Source organism: Odocoileus virginianus, chromosome 3 (genome assembly GCF_023699985.2).
Source record: "Odocoileus virginianus isolate 20LAN1187 ecotype Illinois chromosome 3, Ovbor_1.2, whole genome shotgun sequence".
In the NCBI taxonomy this organism is placed as follows: Eukaryota; Metazoa; Chordata; class Mammalia; order Artiodactyla; family Cervidae; genus Odocoileus; species Odocoileus virginianus.
The window spans coordinates 75185113-75201607 of record NC_069676.1 but is presented as its reverse complement, the minus strand read 5'-3'; the positions used below and the strand labels follow the sequence as shown (position 1 = coordinate 75201607).

The window sequence follows — 16495 nt, the reverse complement described above, 5'->3', positions numbered from 1 at the left end:
TCGAGACTGTGGACATAGTTTGGTGCTGAGCTGAAGTGAGGAAAAGCAAGTTTTCATTATTTTGGGGCTCTTGCAGGTAACAATCTATTTGATAGGCAATAAAGCCTAACCTCTATTACACACCATAAATTTGATACAGATTAAAGATCCAAATAAGAAAAAAAAAAACTACACAGTATTTGAAAAAATACTGAAGACTAATTTTATTTTCTTGTGAATGGGATATATAAAAAAGATAAACTCAAGAGACCAAGAAGATCAGATTTGAGACAGTATACTGATATGAATGCAGAGTTCCAAAGAATAGCGAGAAGAGATAAGAAAGCCTTCTTAAGTGAACAATGCAAAGAAATTGAGGGAAACAATAGAATGGGAACAACTAGAGATCTCTTTAAGAAAACTGGAGATACCAAGGGAACATTTCATGCAAAGATGGGCACAGTAAAGGACAGGAATAGTATCAACCTAACAGGAGCAGAAGAGATTAAGAAGAGGTGGCAAGAATACACAGAAGAACTATTACAAAAAAGGTCTTAATGACCCAGATAACCATGATGATGTGGTCACTCATCTAGAGCCAGACACTCTGGAGTGTGAAGTCAAGTGGGCCTTAGGAAGCATCACTATGAACAAACCTAGTGGAGGTGATAGAATTCCAGCTGAGCTATTCAAATCCTAAAAGATGATGCTGTGAAAGTGCTACACTCAGTATGCCAGCAAATTTGGAAAACTCAGCAGTGGCCACAGGACTGGAAAATGTCAGTTTTCATTCCAATCTCAAAGAAAGGCAATGCCAAAAAATGTTCAAAGTAACACAATTGTGTTCATTTCACATGCTAGCAAGGTAATGCTCAAAATCCTTTGAGCTAGGCTTCAGTAATACGTGAACTGAGAACTTCCAGATGTACAAGCTGGGTTTAGAAAAGGCAGACGAACCAGAGATCAAATTGCAATATCTGCTGGATCATAGAAAAAGCAAGAGAATTCCAGAAAAACATTTACTTGTGTTTCACTAGCTACACTAAAGCCTCTGACTGTGTGGATCACAACAAACTGTGGAAAATTCTTAAAGAAATGTCTCCTGAGAAACCTGTATGGAGGTCAACAAGTGACAGAACCAGATAAGGAACAATGGACTAGTTCCAAATTGGGAAAGGAGTACATCAAGGCTGTATATTGTCACCATGTTTATTTAACTTACATGCAGAGTACATCATGCAAAATTCTGGGCTAGATGAAGCACAAGCTGGAATCAAGATTTCTGGGAGAAATATCAATAACTTCAGATATGCAAATGACACCACCCTATGGCAGAAAGTGACGAGGAATTAAAAAGCCTCTTGATGATGGTGAAAGAGGAGAGTGAAAAAGCTGGTTTAAAACTCAACATTCAAAAAACAAAGGTCATGGCATCTGGTTCGATCACTTCATGGCAAATAGATGGGGAAACAATGGAAACAGTAACCGACTTTATTTTCTGGGGCTCCAAAAATCACTGCAGATGATGACTGTAGCCATGAAATTAGAAGATGGTTGCTCCTTGGAAGAAAAGCTATGATAAACCTAGAAAGTGTATTAAAAAGCAGAGACATCATTTGACCAGCAAAGGTCCTTACAGTCAAAGCTATGATTCTTTCATTTGTCATGTACGGATGTGAGAGCTGGACCATGAAGACTAAGTGCCGAAGAATTGATGCTTTTGAACTGTGGTGTTGGAGAAGACTCTAGAGAGTCCCTTGGACTGCAAGGAGATCAAATCAGTCAATCCTAAAGGGAATCAACCCAAAATATTCATTGGAAGGACTGGTGCTGATGCTGAAGCTCCAGTAATTTGGCCACCTGAAGCAAAAAGGCAATTCACTGGAAAAGACCCTGATGCTGGGAAAGACTGAGGGTAGGAGGAGAAGGGGGCAACAGAGGATGAGATGGTTGGATGGCATCACCGACTGAATGGATATGATTTTGAGCAAACTCTTGGAGATAGTGAAGGACATGGAAGCCTGGCGTGCTGTAGCCCAAGGGGTTGCAAAGAGCTGGACATGACTGAGCAACTGAATAACAAGACAACTGAGGAAACACTGGGGAAATATATTTTCTAACATATTTTACAGAATAAAGCTTGACATATGAAATACAAAAAAAAAAATCTTAGAAATCAATAAAAAGAGACAGACAAATAAAAACCTGGGCAAAGGACAGATAAATATAAACATAAACTGCCAATAAGGATTTCCCCGGTGGTGCACTGGCTAAGAATCCATCTGCCAATGCAGGGGATACAGGTTTGATCCCTGCTCCAGGAAGATCCCACATGCCACAGAGCAACTAAGCCTGTGGGCTACAAATACTGAGAGTGTGCTCTAGAGCCCAGGAACTGCAACTACTGGACCTGCGTGCTACAGCTACTGAAGCCCCTGTGCCAAGAGCTTGTGCTCCACAGCAAGAGAGGCTGCCACGATGAGAGGCCCATGGACCGCAATGAAGAGCAGCCCCGACTCTCCACAACTAGAGAAAGCCCAGGCACAGCAACGAAGACTCTGTGCAATGCAAAAAATAAATGAAATTGCCAATAAAAGTATGAAAAGTTCTCAACTTCACTAGCAATTAAATAAGTATAGATAAAAATAAGAAATAATCTTTGACTTATCAGATTAAAGAAACCTATAGCTTTTATATGTAGAATGGATAAAAAACAAGGTCCTATTATATAGCACAGAGAAACTATACTCAAGGTCCCATGATAAACCATAATGGAAAAGAATATAAAAAAAGAATGTATATACATATAACTGAATTGCTTTGTTGTACAGCAGAAGTTAATACAACACTGGAAATCAACTATACCTCAATAAAAATTAAAAAAAAAAAATCTAAAATACATAAGGTCCAATGCTGCCACAGCTGAGGGAAAACGGGCTCTGTCTGTCACAGTGGATGGGGGACAGAAGTCCAAACTAGCTTCCAGGGGGCTCATTTCCTCCTATCTGAATAGCTCCCTGGCTCACCATGCCCAGCGGAGAAGCCTGTTGACCTTGGTGCCTCAGTTTTCCCTCCCTATGAAATGGGTGGGACAAGAAAGGACCATTTTTTTGTAGGAAGAGTGAGGAGGATGGAAAGCAGAACTAAGGAGCCATGACAAAAGTATAAGTGCAAAGATGACCGGCCACTCTTCTCATGACCGTCGCCTCTGACCGGAGCCGCCCCCCACCTTCCTGCCTGGGGCACTCAGACACTTGAGTTGGCTTCAGTGTAGCCGGGGAGATCCAGCAGCCCCTGTGAAGACAGCAAAGTCAAGGATGCATCTGACAGAGCCTCCGGCTCAGAGGGCCGAAGTTCAGGCGCACCCACTTCCTCATTCCCGTTCTGTCAAACGGCACATTAATAAGCAAGGAAGCGATTCAGGGAAGAATTTCCAGAAGGACGAAAAACTCATCAGGTGTGTCAGATCTCTGACATTCAGGAGCCATGTGGGGAAGCAGCGCACGCTGACTTAAGCACGAAAGTATGGATGCTTTAATTAATCCGGGGTGAATTTAATTGCTTTAGTTAAGTGGAAATCGGGTTAAAAATGATGCAGAGCATGCTGGGGTGTGTTAAAAACATGACATATGAGCTGGATGAATCGATAAATTAAAAGTGCACAGATGTTTTAATTAAACCCAGGGAAGTTAACGAAGATCGCAAGAGACTTTTAAGCCTATGATTAATTCAATTCATTTAAAATACCTGTAGAGATATGGGGATGCCTCCATTTTGAGAGTTATAAAAGTTCTCAATCGATAAGGGCTTAAGCTTTTCTTAAAAAACGTCTAAGTTTTCCTCTGTGTGTGTGTGTGTGTGTGTGCGTGTGTGTGTGATGGAACAGCATTAATTACATAATAAATATTTAAGATTTACCGAGTACACAGTCAGCTTTTTTGCAGCTCAAGTCCAGACTGAAGCAACTTTTCATTCTTATTGTGATTCAGGCATTGAGATGAACTTGAAAATTACTGGTGTCCTGTTATCTGCAAGCATGTGAGCTCCCCCAAGACATGAAGGCCTGTTTATTCACTGGTACACAGAAGAGTACCAGGCAGTGTAGGCTGATGAGTTAGACAGCTCAAATTTCCCTTCGGTTTTACCAGTTATGTGACTTTGGACACCTTATTTTCAGCCTCATTTTCTTTATCTTTAAAATAGGACTAAATTGTTGGATTACCTAACCCACAGTGTTTTTAAGAGGATGAAATGAGATAATGCCGGTGAAGTGCTATGTACAATGCCTGGCACATAGTAAGAAATCTATAGGTGTGATTTATCATCATTTTTTTAAGGAGAAAATTGTTCCAGATTATCACCTCATAAAGAGACAAGAGGGACTTCCTTGGCAGTCCAGTGGTAAAGATTCCACTCTCCCAATGCAGGCGGCCAAGGTTCGATCCCTGGTTGGGGAACCTAAGATTCCGCATGCCACACAGTGGCCAAACAAAAACCAAGAGACAAGAGACGGGGAGACACTCTTTCCCATCACCCCTCTTGGCTGACTCCTCTCTAAAGACTGGTTTATCTCCCAATAGCGAAGTTTTTCTTTTGTTTCTAAAACCAGAGTACGTTCCCATTTCTCTGTATGTTTCATTCCTACAGCAGGTGTCCCTAGGGTTAGGCCCTCTGCTTTCTCAGACCGCTCTGCAACCTATCTAGCAGTTTTAAAAGGAAACAAAAAGTGTTTCGCCTCAGAAGTAACTTGACTCGGGAGGGCTGACGGAGGTGGGTGCTGCGGAGAGATTTCTGCTTGGTGATGCACCAACCTGGGAACCAGCAGGAGTGGCCGCGTTCTGGAGGCAAGACTCTGCAGGAGGGCACCGAAGAAAGGGCACTGCAGCTTCCAAACGGAGGCGGCGGGCATCCTCCGCCCCGCCTGGCAAGCTGGGGAGAGCGGAAGGTAAACGCCATATTGCCGCTCCTGCTCTCTGGGCCATCTGAGCAGAGTCCAAGGGCAGCGGCATCCAGACTCAGACTTGGATGTGTGCCCAAGTCATCTGGGGATGCTGTGAGAGTGCGATTCTTATTCAGAGGGTCTGGTGTGGGGCCAGGGTTTGGATACTGAACAGGTTCCCCAGGCTGATGCTAGAACCCCAGACCTACTGAATCAGAAACTCTGGGGGGAGCCCAGCAAGCTGTGAGTTAACAGGTGATCCTGATGAGTAGGGTTCTAAAGCCACGCCTGGGCAAGTACCTTAGCTTCTCTGAGCCTCAGGTTCCTTAGCTGTGAAATGGGGATGACGATGATGCCCGATGTGGGGACGACCCAAGATCATTCTGGTTAAACCCTCTGCACAGTGCCTGGAATTCACTTCATGCTCAATATGGGCAGAGATTCTTACACTATTTTATCAAAGGTGCCTTCCAAGTGTGGACACTCACTTTCTGCAAAGCCTGAACCAAGGGCCCAGTTTCAAGCCCCATCTTGATCTTGCCACCAAGAAATCCCTGCACATTTTCTCAGGTCAAGGACAGGAACAAGGAGAGATGGGATTCAGCCTTGAACTGTGCTGGGCGGTGGAATGACTCCTGTGGGCAGCAGCCACGGCCCCTGGCCAGTCAGTATTACAGGGGATTGTGGAGGGAGGTGGGGTGGCAGAGGGAGACAGGTATGAAAGACAGGGGGTCTAAAGGAACATTCGTGCTTGCTCCAGGAAAGACAGGTGGAATCTGAAACAGGTGAGCCAGCTGTGAAAGGGGAAAGTGGCTTCCTTGGCAAAGATGCTCTGAGGGAAGCATTTCTGCGGTGGCAGGGAAGGCCCCTATGTCACTGGTGGAGATGAAGGGGCTCATCACTCCCCTCCTGAGTGCAGACGTCCACTTGGGGGGGAAACTGATGGCGAGATGGGAAACAGGTGAGCGGATGGAGCCAGCCAGGAGAGCCAGATAGCTGAGTTTCTGTGAGGGCTTTGGGAGTAAGTAAGGGGTCACTGCTCCCCATTTAGGAGATCTTTCCACCAAGTTAGGAAAACCAAGTTAGGGTCACAGGTTTCAAAGTCAGCCAGACACGGCATCAACATCTAGCCTGCAACATGACCTTGGGCAAGTAGTTTTCTTTCTCTGAGTCTCTGTTGCTCCTGTAAAATGTGGATAACAGTGATTTCCAAGGCTTGTGAAGATTAATGCTGGGTAGTATTTATGGAGCACTCAATACATGTCAGGCATGGTTACACATGCTTTATGTGCATTTACTTTTTAGTCCTCACAGCAACCTGTCAGGTAGTATTGCTATTGCCCCCAAATTATGGATATAACAACAAAGGCTTAGAGAGGTCAAGTAATTTTCTACAGTGGGTATAGTTTCAAATATCTGCTTTGCCACTCTCTACCTAGGAAATCCTAGTTTCCTCTCCTGAGGGTTTCTGGGGTTCAAATCCAAATACCTGTGACACAAACTGCATGCAAAGTACATCTTCCTACACTCATATCTTTGGCGAATCCATCTCATGGCTGGTCTAATATTAAGGGTTCAGGCCGAATTGCTTGGTTCGAATCCTGGCAATGCCACTTACGAGCTGAGTGATCTTGAGCAAGTTACTTAACCACTCTGTGCTTCATTTTCCTTGCCTGTAAGAGGGGATGATAATCATCTATAAAATAGGACAATTAATGATTCACTGAGTTAATTATGCAGTTGTTTAGTGCAGTGGCTGCACACACTAAGAACTGAATACACGTCAGCAATGATGACAATGATTTGACTTTAGTGCTAGAACTTGCCCAAGAGGGATTGGGTAGTGGGTACAGCCAGACATCTTAGAATGTAAAGTCAAGTGGGCCTTAGGAAGCATCACTATGAACAAAGCTAGTGGAGGTGATGGAACTCCAGTTGAGCTATTTCAAATCCTAAAAGATGATGCTGTGAAAGTTCTGCATTCAATATGCCAGCAAATTTGGAAAACTCAGCAGTGGCCACAGGACTGGAAAAGGTCAGTTTTCATTCCAATCCCAAAGGAAGGCAATGCCAAAGAATGCTCGAACTATCACACAATTGCACTCAACTCACACACTAGCAAAGTAATGCTCAAAATCCTCCAAGTCAGGCTTCAACATGTGAACTGTGAACTTCTAGATGTTCAAGCTGGTTTTAGAAAAGGCAGAGGAACCAGAGGTCAAATTGTCAACATCCATTGGATCACTGAAAAAGCAAAAGAGTCCCAGGAAAACATCTTTTTCTGCTTTATTGACTATGCCAAAGCCTTTGTGTGGATCACAACAACTGTGGAAAAATCTTCAAGAGGTGGGAACACCAGACCACCTAACCTGCCTCTTGAGAAACTTGTATGCAGGTCAGGAAGCAACAGTTAGAACTGGACATGGAACAATAGACTAGTTCCAAATAGGAAAAGGAGTACATCAAGGCTGTATATTGTCACCCTACTTATTTAAATTCTATGCAGAGTACATCTTGAGAAACATTGGGCTGGATGAAGCACAAGCTGGAATCAAGATTGCTGGGAGAAATATCAATAACCTCAGATACACAGATGACGCCACCCTTATGGCAGAAAGTGAAGAAGAACTAAAGAGCCTGTTGATGAAAGTGAAACAGGAGAGTGAAAAAGTTGGCTTAAACTCAACATTCAGAAAACTAAGATCATGGCATCTGGTCCCATCACTTCATGGCAAATAGGTGGGGAAATAGTGGAAATAGTGGTAGACTATTTTTATGGGCTCCAAAATCACTTGCAGATGGTGACTGCAGCCATAAAATTAAAAGATGCTTGCTCCTTGGAAGAAAAGCTATGACCAACCTAGACAGCATATTAAAAAGCAGAGACATTACTTTGCCAACAAAGGTCTGTCTAGTCAAGGCTACGGTTTTTCCAGTAGTCATGTATGGATGTGAGAGTTGGACTATAAAGAAAGCTGAGCACTGAAGAATTGATGCTTTTGAACTATGGTGTTGGAGAAGACTCTTGAGAGACCCTTGGACTGCAAGGAGATCCAACCAGTCCATCCTAAAGGAAATTAGTCCTGAATATTCATTGGAAGGACTGATGCTGAAGATGAAACTCCAATACTTTGGCCAAATGGTGTGAAGAGCTGACTCATTGGGAAAAACCCTGATGATGGGAATGATTGAAGGTGGGAGGAGAAGGGGATGACAGAGGATGAGATGGTTGTATGGTATCACCAACTCAATGGAAATGAGTTTGAGTAAACTCCAGGAGTTGGTGATGGACAGGGAGACCTGGTGTGCTGCAGTCCATTGATTCACAAAGAGTCAGTCACAAATGAGCGACTGAACTGAACTGAAGAGAAAAATGGCAAGATTCCCATCCTCTTTTCTCAAGGCCTCACAGAAACTCGGTAGGAACAGAGACCAATTCCCAGAGAGAAGACTTTATGTTGCTGCTGTTGCAGCATTTCTGGGCCTCCCCTGACAGCCATTCAGCAATGGACGCTGTCATTTCTAATTGCTATTACTGAACAAGGAAAGTTCTGCTGTGTTAAATTTCTACTGCAGTTTGGGGCCTTAAGTTCAGCACCAAATACACCACCTGAGAAACTAGCATCAAAAACCACACCATCAGAAGCCTTATCTCTTCTGAAAGGCAAGACTGCTTTATGCACAAGCTAAGGAAGCAACTTAAGTCAATGAGAGACTTCAAATAAAAGTCAGTGGAAGAAAAAGGAATCAGAGTTAAAAAGCATCTAGCCCAGGACTTCCCTGGTGGTACAGTGGCTAAGACCCCATACTCTCAGTGCAGGGGGCCTGAGTTCAATCCCTGTTGGGGAACTAGATCCCACACCCCACATGCTGGAACTATGAGTTTGCGTGCTTCAACTGAAAGATTCCTTGTGCAGCAACTAGAATATCCTGCGCTGCAACTAAGACCCAGAGCAGTCAAATAAGTAAAAAGGTAAAAATATTTAAAAAAGCATCTAGCCCACAGCAAATAGCATACAAGTATAGTGATGAGAAAGTCACGCAAGGGAATTAGGAATAACAGAAAAAAGCATAAAGTAAACAACAGTCGAATAATGAGCATGATTCCACTGGACAGGAGAGGCACTTGATGGAGAACAGCCAGAAGACGCTCTGCAGTGCAGCTCCTTCGCACTCCACCACCACGGAATTTTTTCCACATTCTTTGAAACTAGTTGACTCTTCATAGACCCACACTTTATTGCTTCATGACCTTCCTTATCAATGACATCGGTAGCATTCAGAGTCACATCCCAGCACACTGGACGTAGGCTTACACTTCCTACTTCCGTATCATGTGCATCCATCAGACGGGAAGCTCTCAGAAGGCACACCCGGCATTCTCGCTTGTTACCTTATGTCTGGTACTCAGTGCAGACACTGGCTCACAGCGGGCACATGATAAGCATTTGCTGGATGCACGAATAAGTTCGGTCCCCTGAACTGATTTGGATCGAGGTGTTAGAACCCTCATACGTTCTTCTGGGGGTGAGGGTCAGTTCCACTGGAACCTCTAGCCCCTCGGAGCCCCCAGTTTGCCGGGGGACTGTGGAATGACTGTCCTGCAGTTCATGCTGACTGCTTCCTTCACTCACTGCGAGGATGTCTTCGGATGCCTGATGCAGAGTGGCATGTTTATCAGGAGTCAAGGAGCTGCCGTCCGCACTGCATATCTGAGGGCACAAGAGGCGCCGCGCCAGGTCGGGAGAGCAAACCCACATTTCTGTCACTTGGACGCACACCTGGCCGCTTGGATGTGATGGGAATCTCGTCTGTTAATGTGGCAAATTCTCCCCCTGGCAGGAGGGCCCGAATCTGCCCGCTGCCTGCAGTACAGAAACTGGCAGACCTGAGGCATACCGGGCACAGCTGGCAGTGCAGGAACAAAGGGGAATGTGTGTTTGTGATGAGGGAGGACCTACCTGGGCTCAGGCTCTCTTAAAGACATTTATCAAGAAAGGAAGGACATGATCGTGGGCTGCAGCTGGGAGACGGCATGCTCCGTTCAGGGTGGCAGGAGCCCTGGGACTGGCTGGCTCTCTCCTCTGCACTCGCTGGCATGATTACATCACCCTGGCTGCTCCAGACCTCTCCCTCTAACACCTAGGAGTTTCTGAGGCTCAAAAGTTGTCCACGAGTGGCAATCTGTCATCGTCACCAACAGACTGCACAGGACCAATGGGATGGAGCCACCCCACCATCTCTGCCTTATGTGTGAGGGGTGAGGGGCAGGTATACACGTGCTCACACCCACACCCTCACACTGAACCATATTTGAACCTTTTTCTTATTAAAGACCAGAAGTGCATCTTTGATAGAATTCACTGAGAAAGGCACAGCATCTTACGAAAAACACATAACCTCAATCTTTTTTTTTTCTGCTGCACTGCACGGCACATAGGATCTTAGTTCCCCAACCAGGGATCGAACCTGTGCCCCCTGCAGTGGAAGCACGGGTCTTAACCACTGGATTGCCAGGCAAGTCCCTGCATAACTTCATTCTGATCATGAGAAAACATCAGACAAACCCACATCTAGGGGCTAGCTAAGAAATGATTCGCTAGTACTTTCTAAAATGCTCAAAGTCATGAAAAAAAAAAAAAATCGAAAGACTGAGGGGCCCTTGCAGATTGGAGGGGACTAAGGAGACATGACAACTGAACACAAAGTGAGATCTGGACCAGAAAACAGGGGCAAAATTAGAAACAAGTCTGTAAATTAGTCAATAGCATTGATCCATGTTAATTTCCTGGTTTCACCAACTGAACTTTGGTAATTTAAAACGTTGACATCAGGGGAAGCTGAATCAACCCTCGGAACCCTGTGTACTATTTTTGTAACCTGTCTGCAAGACAAAAATGATTTTAATATTAATATAAAAAGCTTAAGATATTGGGGAGGGTGGTTAGAATAGGATTTATCTCAAATTGCTGATATGAGAATGGATAAGACTGTATGCATTAAGTACTTTATACAAAGCCTGGTACATCTTTAATACTTAATAACTATTGGTGGTTATGAAAAAAAAGAAGCTATCTGAAATGAAGGCTTAACAGACCACAAGTAAATCAGGCACTAATCATTAAGCTTACCCACTTGAAGCTGGTAGTGTTGAAACTGTGTGCCTATTTTTACCAAGTTTCTCACTTTATCACCTACCTATTGTGTAGGTAGTGAATTGCATTATTTTCAGGATCCTAAACTTAGGACTTGAGATGTTCAAGGCTTGAATTTCTCTAGAAGCCAGGCTGGCTCACACATGCTATACAGTAGGATCCAATTTGGAGATCATTGATAGGAAATGAATATGTGAGAAGCTGACTTGGCTTGATTGCTCAGAGCAGGGAAAAGATTCCTTACTTGAATGCAAAACCAAACTACAATGAGGTACCACCTCACACCAGTCAGAATGGCCATCTTTGAAAAGTCTACATTGTAGACTGCACAATAACAAACGCTGAGAAAGGTGTGGATTCAAGGGGACTCTCCTACACTGTTCATGGGAATATAAATTGGTACAACCACTATGGAAAAGAGTACAGAGGTTCCTCAAAAAACTATAAATAGAGTTTCTATATGATCCAGCAATCCCACTCCTGGGGATATACCTGGACAAAACTATAATTTGAAAAGATACATGCACCTCTATGCTGATAGCAGCACTATATACAACAGCCAAGACATGGAAACAACCTGAACGTCCATTAACAGATGAATGAACAAAGAAGATGTGGTACATATTTATAGTGGAATATCACTCAGCCATAAAAAAGAGTGAAATAATGCCATCTGCAGCATCACTGATGAACTATGTGAAGAGATTGTAAGAAAGACAAATACTATATTATATCACTTACACGTAGAATCTAAAACGTGACACAAATGAACATATCTACAAAACAGAAAGAGACTCACAGACATAAAGAACAGACCTGTGGTTGCCAAGTGGGAGAAGGGGAAGGGATGGAGGAGGAGTTTAGCATTAGCAGATGTAAACTATTATAGAATGGATAAACAACAGAGTCCTACTGTATAGCACAGGAACTATATTCAATATCCTATGATAAATCACAAGGGAAAAGAATATGAAAAAGAATATATATGTGTATAACTGAATCACTTTGCTGTATACCAGAAACTAATACAATATTGGAAATCAATTATATGTCAACAAAACTAAAAAAAAGAAAACATTTCTTTCTCAGCAGATTTAAAGGCAGCACTAGTTGTTAGGTAGTGTTAGTTACTCGGTCGTGTCTGACTCTTTGTGACCCTGTGGACTGTAGCCTGCCAGGCTCCTTTGCCCAGGGAATTCTCCAGGCAAGAATACTGGAGTGGGTAGCCATTCCCTTCTTCAGGGGCTCTTCCTGATCCAGGGATCAAATCTGGGTCTCCTGCACTGCAGGCAGATTCTTTACTGCCTGAACCACCAGGGAAGCCTAGAGGCAGCACTAACCTTTCCTATTTATTGCAACAGATTTCAGGTTTCTTTTCTAACTTTTCATTTTGACATGGCTCCCTTTAAAAGAAGTTCACCTATGTAAACCTCATGGGTAGAGTTAAAGAAATATGTTAAGGAAATAAAGATTCTGATGTCCCATGAATTTGACAAAAATCATGAAGATGGTACATGAAAGAGCAAAGTGTGAGAAATGAGGGATTAGGGTGTTTCTAAACACTGCCCTTGTTAATGAAATAGCTAGATTGTGCCCATTTCAAAAAACACTAAGGAAGTAACATCTTCAGGGCCAAGAGGCAAAAGCTCACTCCTAACGTTCTTAAGCCAACTTACCCAAGAATAAGTGAGGAAACAAAGCAATTTTCGTCTCTAAACACTTCAATTTTGCCCACTGTAGGCATCGACAGCTGAATTAAAATATACAACAAGTTCAGAGGCCGATTTCAGGAACGGCTTCTGAGTATGCCAGAGGAACTACTCTTAACAGCCACTCGATATTTGTTTCGCGAGGATCAATTATATACCCCGACTAATGCACAGTCAGAGCGTGCAGCCCGGCCCGCAGTGCAGGTGGTGAATGCAAAACACACACCGAGAGGCCTTTTAAGCAGCTAAATGCACACCCCATTACAGATCCATAATGCAGAATGGGCGCTCATCTGCAAATGGATGGAGAGCGAAGAGTTCTTAAATGGCTGGGGTACTTAGGGCTGAAAGGCCGGTCCCTGGATGTGCAGCCGGAGCACACACGGTTTTAGGATTAATAATACATCGAAGTGTGTCAGTCTTAATATACATTTACAGCTCGCAGGCCATGCAGCAGAGGGTTCAGCCCATTTGCAGCCATACAGAAAAGGACTATTCTGTCCCTTCTCTCATTAATGCCTTCACTCCAAGGAAAATTAGATTATGCAAGAAAAGCCATTCAAATGCTATTGAGGTTTTCCCTACTTTAAAGCCTTTGCTCAGGAAAAGTGCTCGGCACCGTCAGGCAGGGTGTCATCTACCTGCTTCCATCAAAGCCCATCAGAACTGGAGCCAAGGAGTGCCAGGGTCTGCTGTCTACTTGGGGGCTGTGTCCACATGCCCTTGGGCATAGTGTGGTAAGGAGAAAAGCAGCTGAGAGAATGGTCCGGTCTGGTGGATCCCTGCTCTCTATTCCTTTTGCATCTGACAGGTTTACCAAACCTTTGACATGATCCTGTGGTTAAGGATATGAATGTAGGTGATGTCATTTAGCAATGAGTCTCACACAGGTGCAACCAAACCACAGTCCTGTTCACTTATCAATCAGCATTCCGAAGGATATGGGAATTGCAAATCTTTGAAATACTGTGAATATTTGAAATACCATACAATTTTCCCAAGCCATTGTGGTGAGGGTGGTACTATTTAGCATTTACAGAGCGGCTCTATTAATGATTGCCTCTCTCTTAGAATGTCAAGGCAGCATGGTCTTTTGAAGAAGAGCATATAAAGGGATGGAAATAGTATACAGATATATAAATAAATATACTATGACATGTGTAAGTAAAAGATGGTAAAACTAAAGCCTCCAAGGGCTCCCAAAGTGTTCTGCTAAGAGCTTGGGGGTATATTCTCTCATCCCATCCTCACGATGAATTCAGGAAGAAATTCCCTAGTTTTCCAGAGGAAGAAACCAAGATTCAGAAATGTTAGGTCACTTGCTAAAGGCCACAGAGATCCTGATTGGGGCTGGAACCCAGGAAGGCCTGACTCCTGAACAAAGGCTTGGAAGCTCTCTACTGCTGTTTTTCAGACCCACTCACTGGTGGGTGGGGAATCAGTGTAGTCAGTGTTTTTCATTTTTTAAAAGTGAAATAGGACAGAATAGAAAAGAAACATGAAGTGTTGTTTTATGAAAGTCTCATTTTAATTTTATAGCTGTATTTATCATGAACAAATGTGTGTGTGTGTGTGTATGCAGCATGTACCATGTCTAAAAAGTGTGAGAAGCTCAGCTCTCCACTGCACTTGCCTGTGATAGCATCACTTGAAGGTCAAACTCAAGGTCTCTTGCTAGAGAGATATGGGCCACTAAGTCCCCTGTTTTTGTGAGAGTCATTTTCTTTCTTCTATTACCTTTCCCCCAAGAATCCCAGGGCCCCCGTCATTCTGTGCAAAGCAGTGTAGATAAATTAATAATACAATTTAAAACCGATTCCACCAAGATAAATAGCACTTCCTGGATTAAGAGCGTAGCTGGCCAGAATGAATGAAATTTACTAACCCTGAGATGCTTAATCTTCCATTACACAGAAGTTAATGATTATAAGAAAGGAGTGATGGTAATTCACTTCTGCTTTTACAGGAAATCTAACCATCTCATTTTTAGCAAATCTTTCTTCTCAGCACACCTCAATGCCAAGGATAACTGCCCTGCTCTTATAGGTATATTGGCCAATTGTCATATATCAAAGTCTCCTCTTTGCCAAAGTGTTAGGACGCATAGCTTGCACAGGCTTACAAGATATCCCAGTGGAATTTGCTGGGGAGGCAACCTTGGTGCTCCCTCTCCCAGCCCCACTAAGAAGTCTCTTTTCCATTTTCCAATCATAGCAGGGAAGTGGCGGTAAATACCTTTAGCGCAGTCTGCTCCTAAAAACCCTGGGAAGCAGTGACACAGCCCGGACACACATTCGCCATTCCCATGGCAGTTACGTGGACAGTCCTGCACTGAATCTGAAAAAGAGAGAATGTGAACAATTACTTTTTGCTCTGCCTGCTGGTGAAGCAATTTGGTAGCCAGCCACCTACTGTTTTTCAGGAGCAGTGGCAGTAACCTCAGTTGCCTCCTGGGGGCTGGTAAGGAGAAGTGGGTGAAGTAGGAGAACAGGGATGGGTGGGAACTAGGGCAACTTGGACAGTGCATGGATGTAACTACTGCTCTGCATGATATTAGTCCAGGCAGGAATTTGAGCATAGTACTGTGACAATTTTCCCTTTCTCAAAAGAAACTACTTATCTGAATTAAAAAATTGCAAAGTTCTATGCTGGCAAGTTTTTAAACACTGTAAGCCCCAGCCTGCCCCCAATATCACCCTATCAATCTGAGATTTGGTTTGAGATGTGAAGTATCAGCTTTTAGCCTCAGGTATAGAGAATGATTCTCCAAATGACAGAGGTGGCTCCCGATATCAGGTTGGCAGAGTAAAAAAAAATCCCCTGCATTAAAGAAAGAAAGTCTAAATACCCAAGACTGATCAATTTTGGCATGATTTGGGGATTCATTAAGTAGTAGGTTTGGGGTGGTACAAAAGTCCTTTTATGCCTAGCTTTTCACAGAACTTATTATTTTTTTTTGTGTGTGAAAATCAATTAGTTCACCCTTGTTCTCACCTGTATAGCCATCTTATTTCATGATTTACTTTGCTATGTGTACTCTCAAGAAATGCCTTCAAAGGGATCATTTTGGAACTTTTTCATGTTGATTTGGGTCTGCACAGAAGTAGATGTATTCTTTTAAAATTATGATTATTATTATCCTCATTTTGCCTTACATTCAAATAAACACATTTAGACTTTCAGGTTCTAAATTACTAAGATGATGAAAAGCCACTGTGCCCCAAAGATGACATGACATAGTCCATGGAGAGCTAGGGACATTGGCTTAGTGATGCGCGTGAGACTATGAAGTCTAATTGTCCCTAATGGAATGGTAAGGCCTTCCTTTAAACTGAATTTCCCATTTATTTCTACTCTGGACTGAAAAACCAAACCATGCTTTCTTTCCATAGTTTTATTTCTCAGCTCTCATTTTCTAGAATCAGGCTGTGGTTGGTTTCTGGCAGTAGGAGAATTCAAGCAGTCTATCTGTATTTCCTAAATCAGTATCAAGCCAATTTCTTTTCTTCTTTTTTTGTTTTTGGCTGTGTGGATCTTAGTCCCTGGACCAGGGAGTGAACCTGTGCCCTCAGTGAAAGTGCAGAGTCCTAACCACTGGACCTCCAGGAAATTCCCAAGCCAATTTCTTTAGTGTCCAGCAATTATCACTGCAGAATCAAATCCTTGAAGTTGGCTCTATAAAGGTGGGCTGAGAAGCATCCAAGTGGCTATCA

At 43.3% G+C, this 16495-nt stretch overlaps 1 protein-coding gene across 7 annotated transcripts in view; it reads right to left on the bottom strand.

Moving 5' to 3' along the window:
• The window catches only part of TENM2 (teneurin transmembrane protein 2), a 1355454-nt gene that overhangs the window by 169428 nt on the left and 1169531 nt on the right, over positions 1–16495 (bottom strand). For all 7 annotated transcript variants that reach the window (XM_070465745.1, XM_070465746.1, XM_070465747.1 and 4 more), the window contains one exon: positions 15018–15119. In XM_070465745.1, the coding sequence (XP_070321846.1) occupies positions 15018–15119 (102 nt within the window). The remainder of the gene's footprint in view (positions 1–15017; positions 15120–16495) is intronic.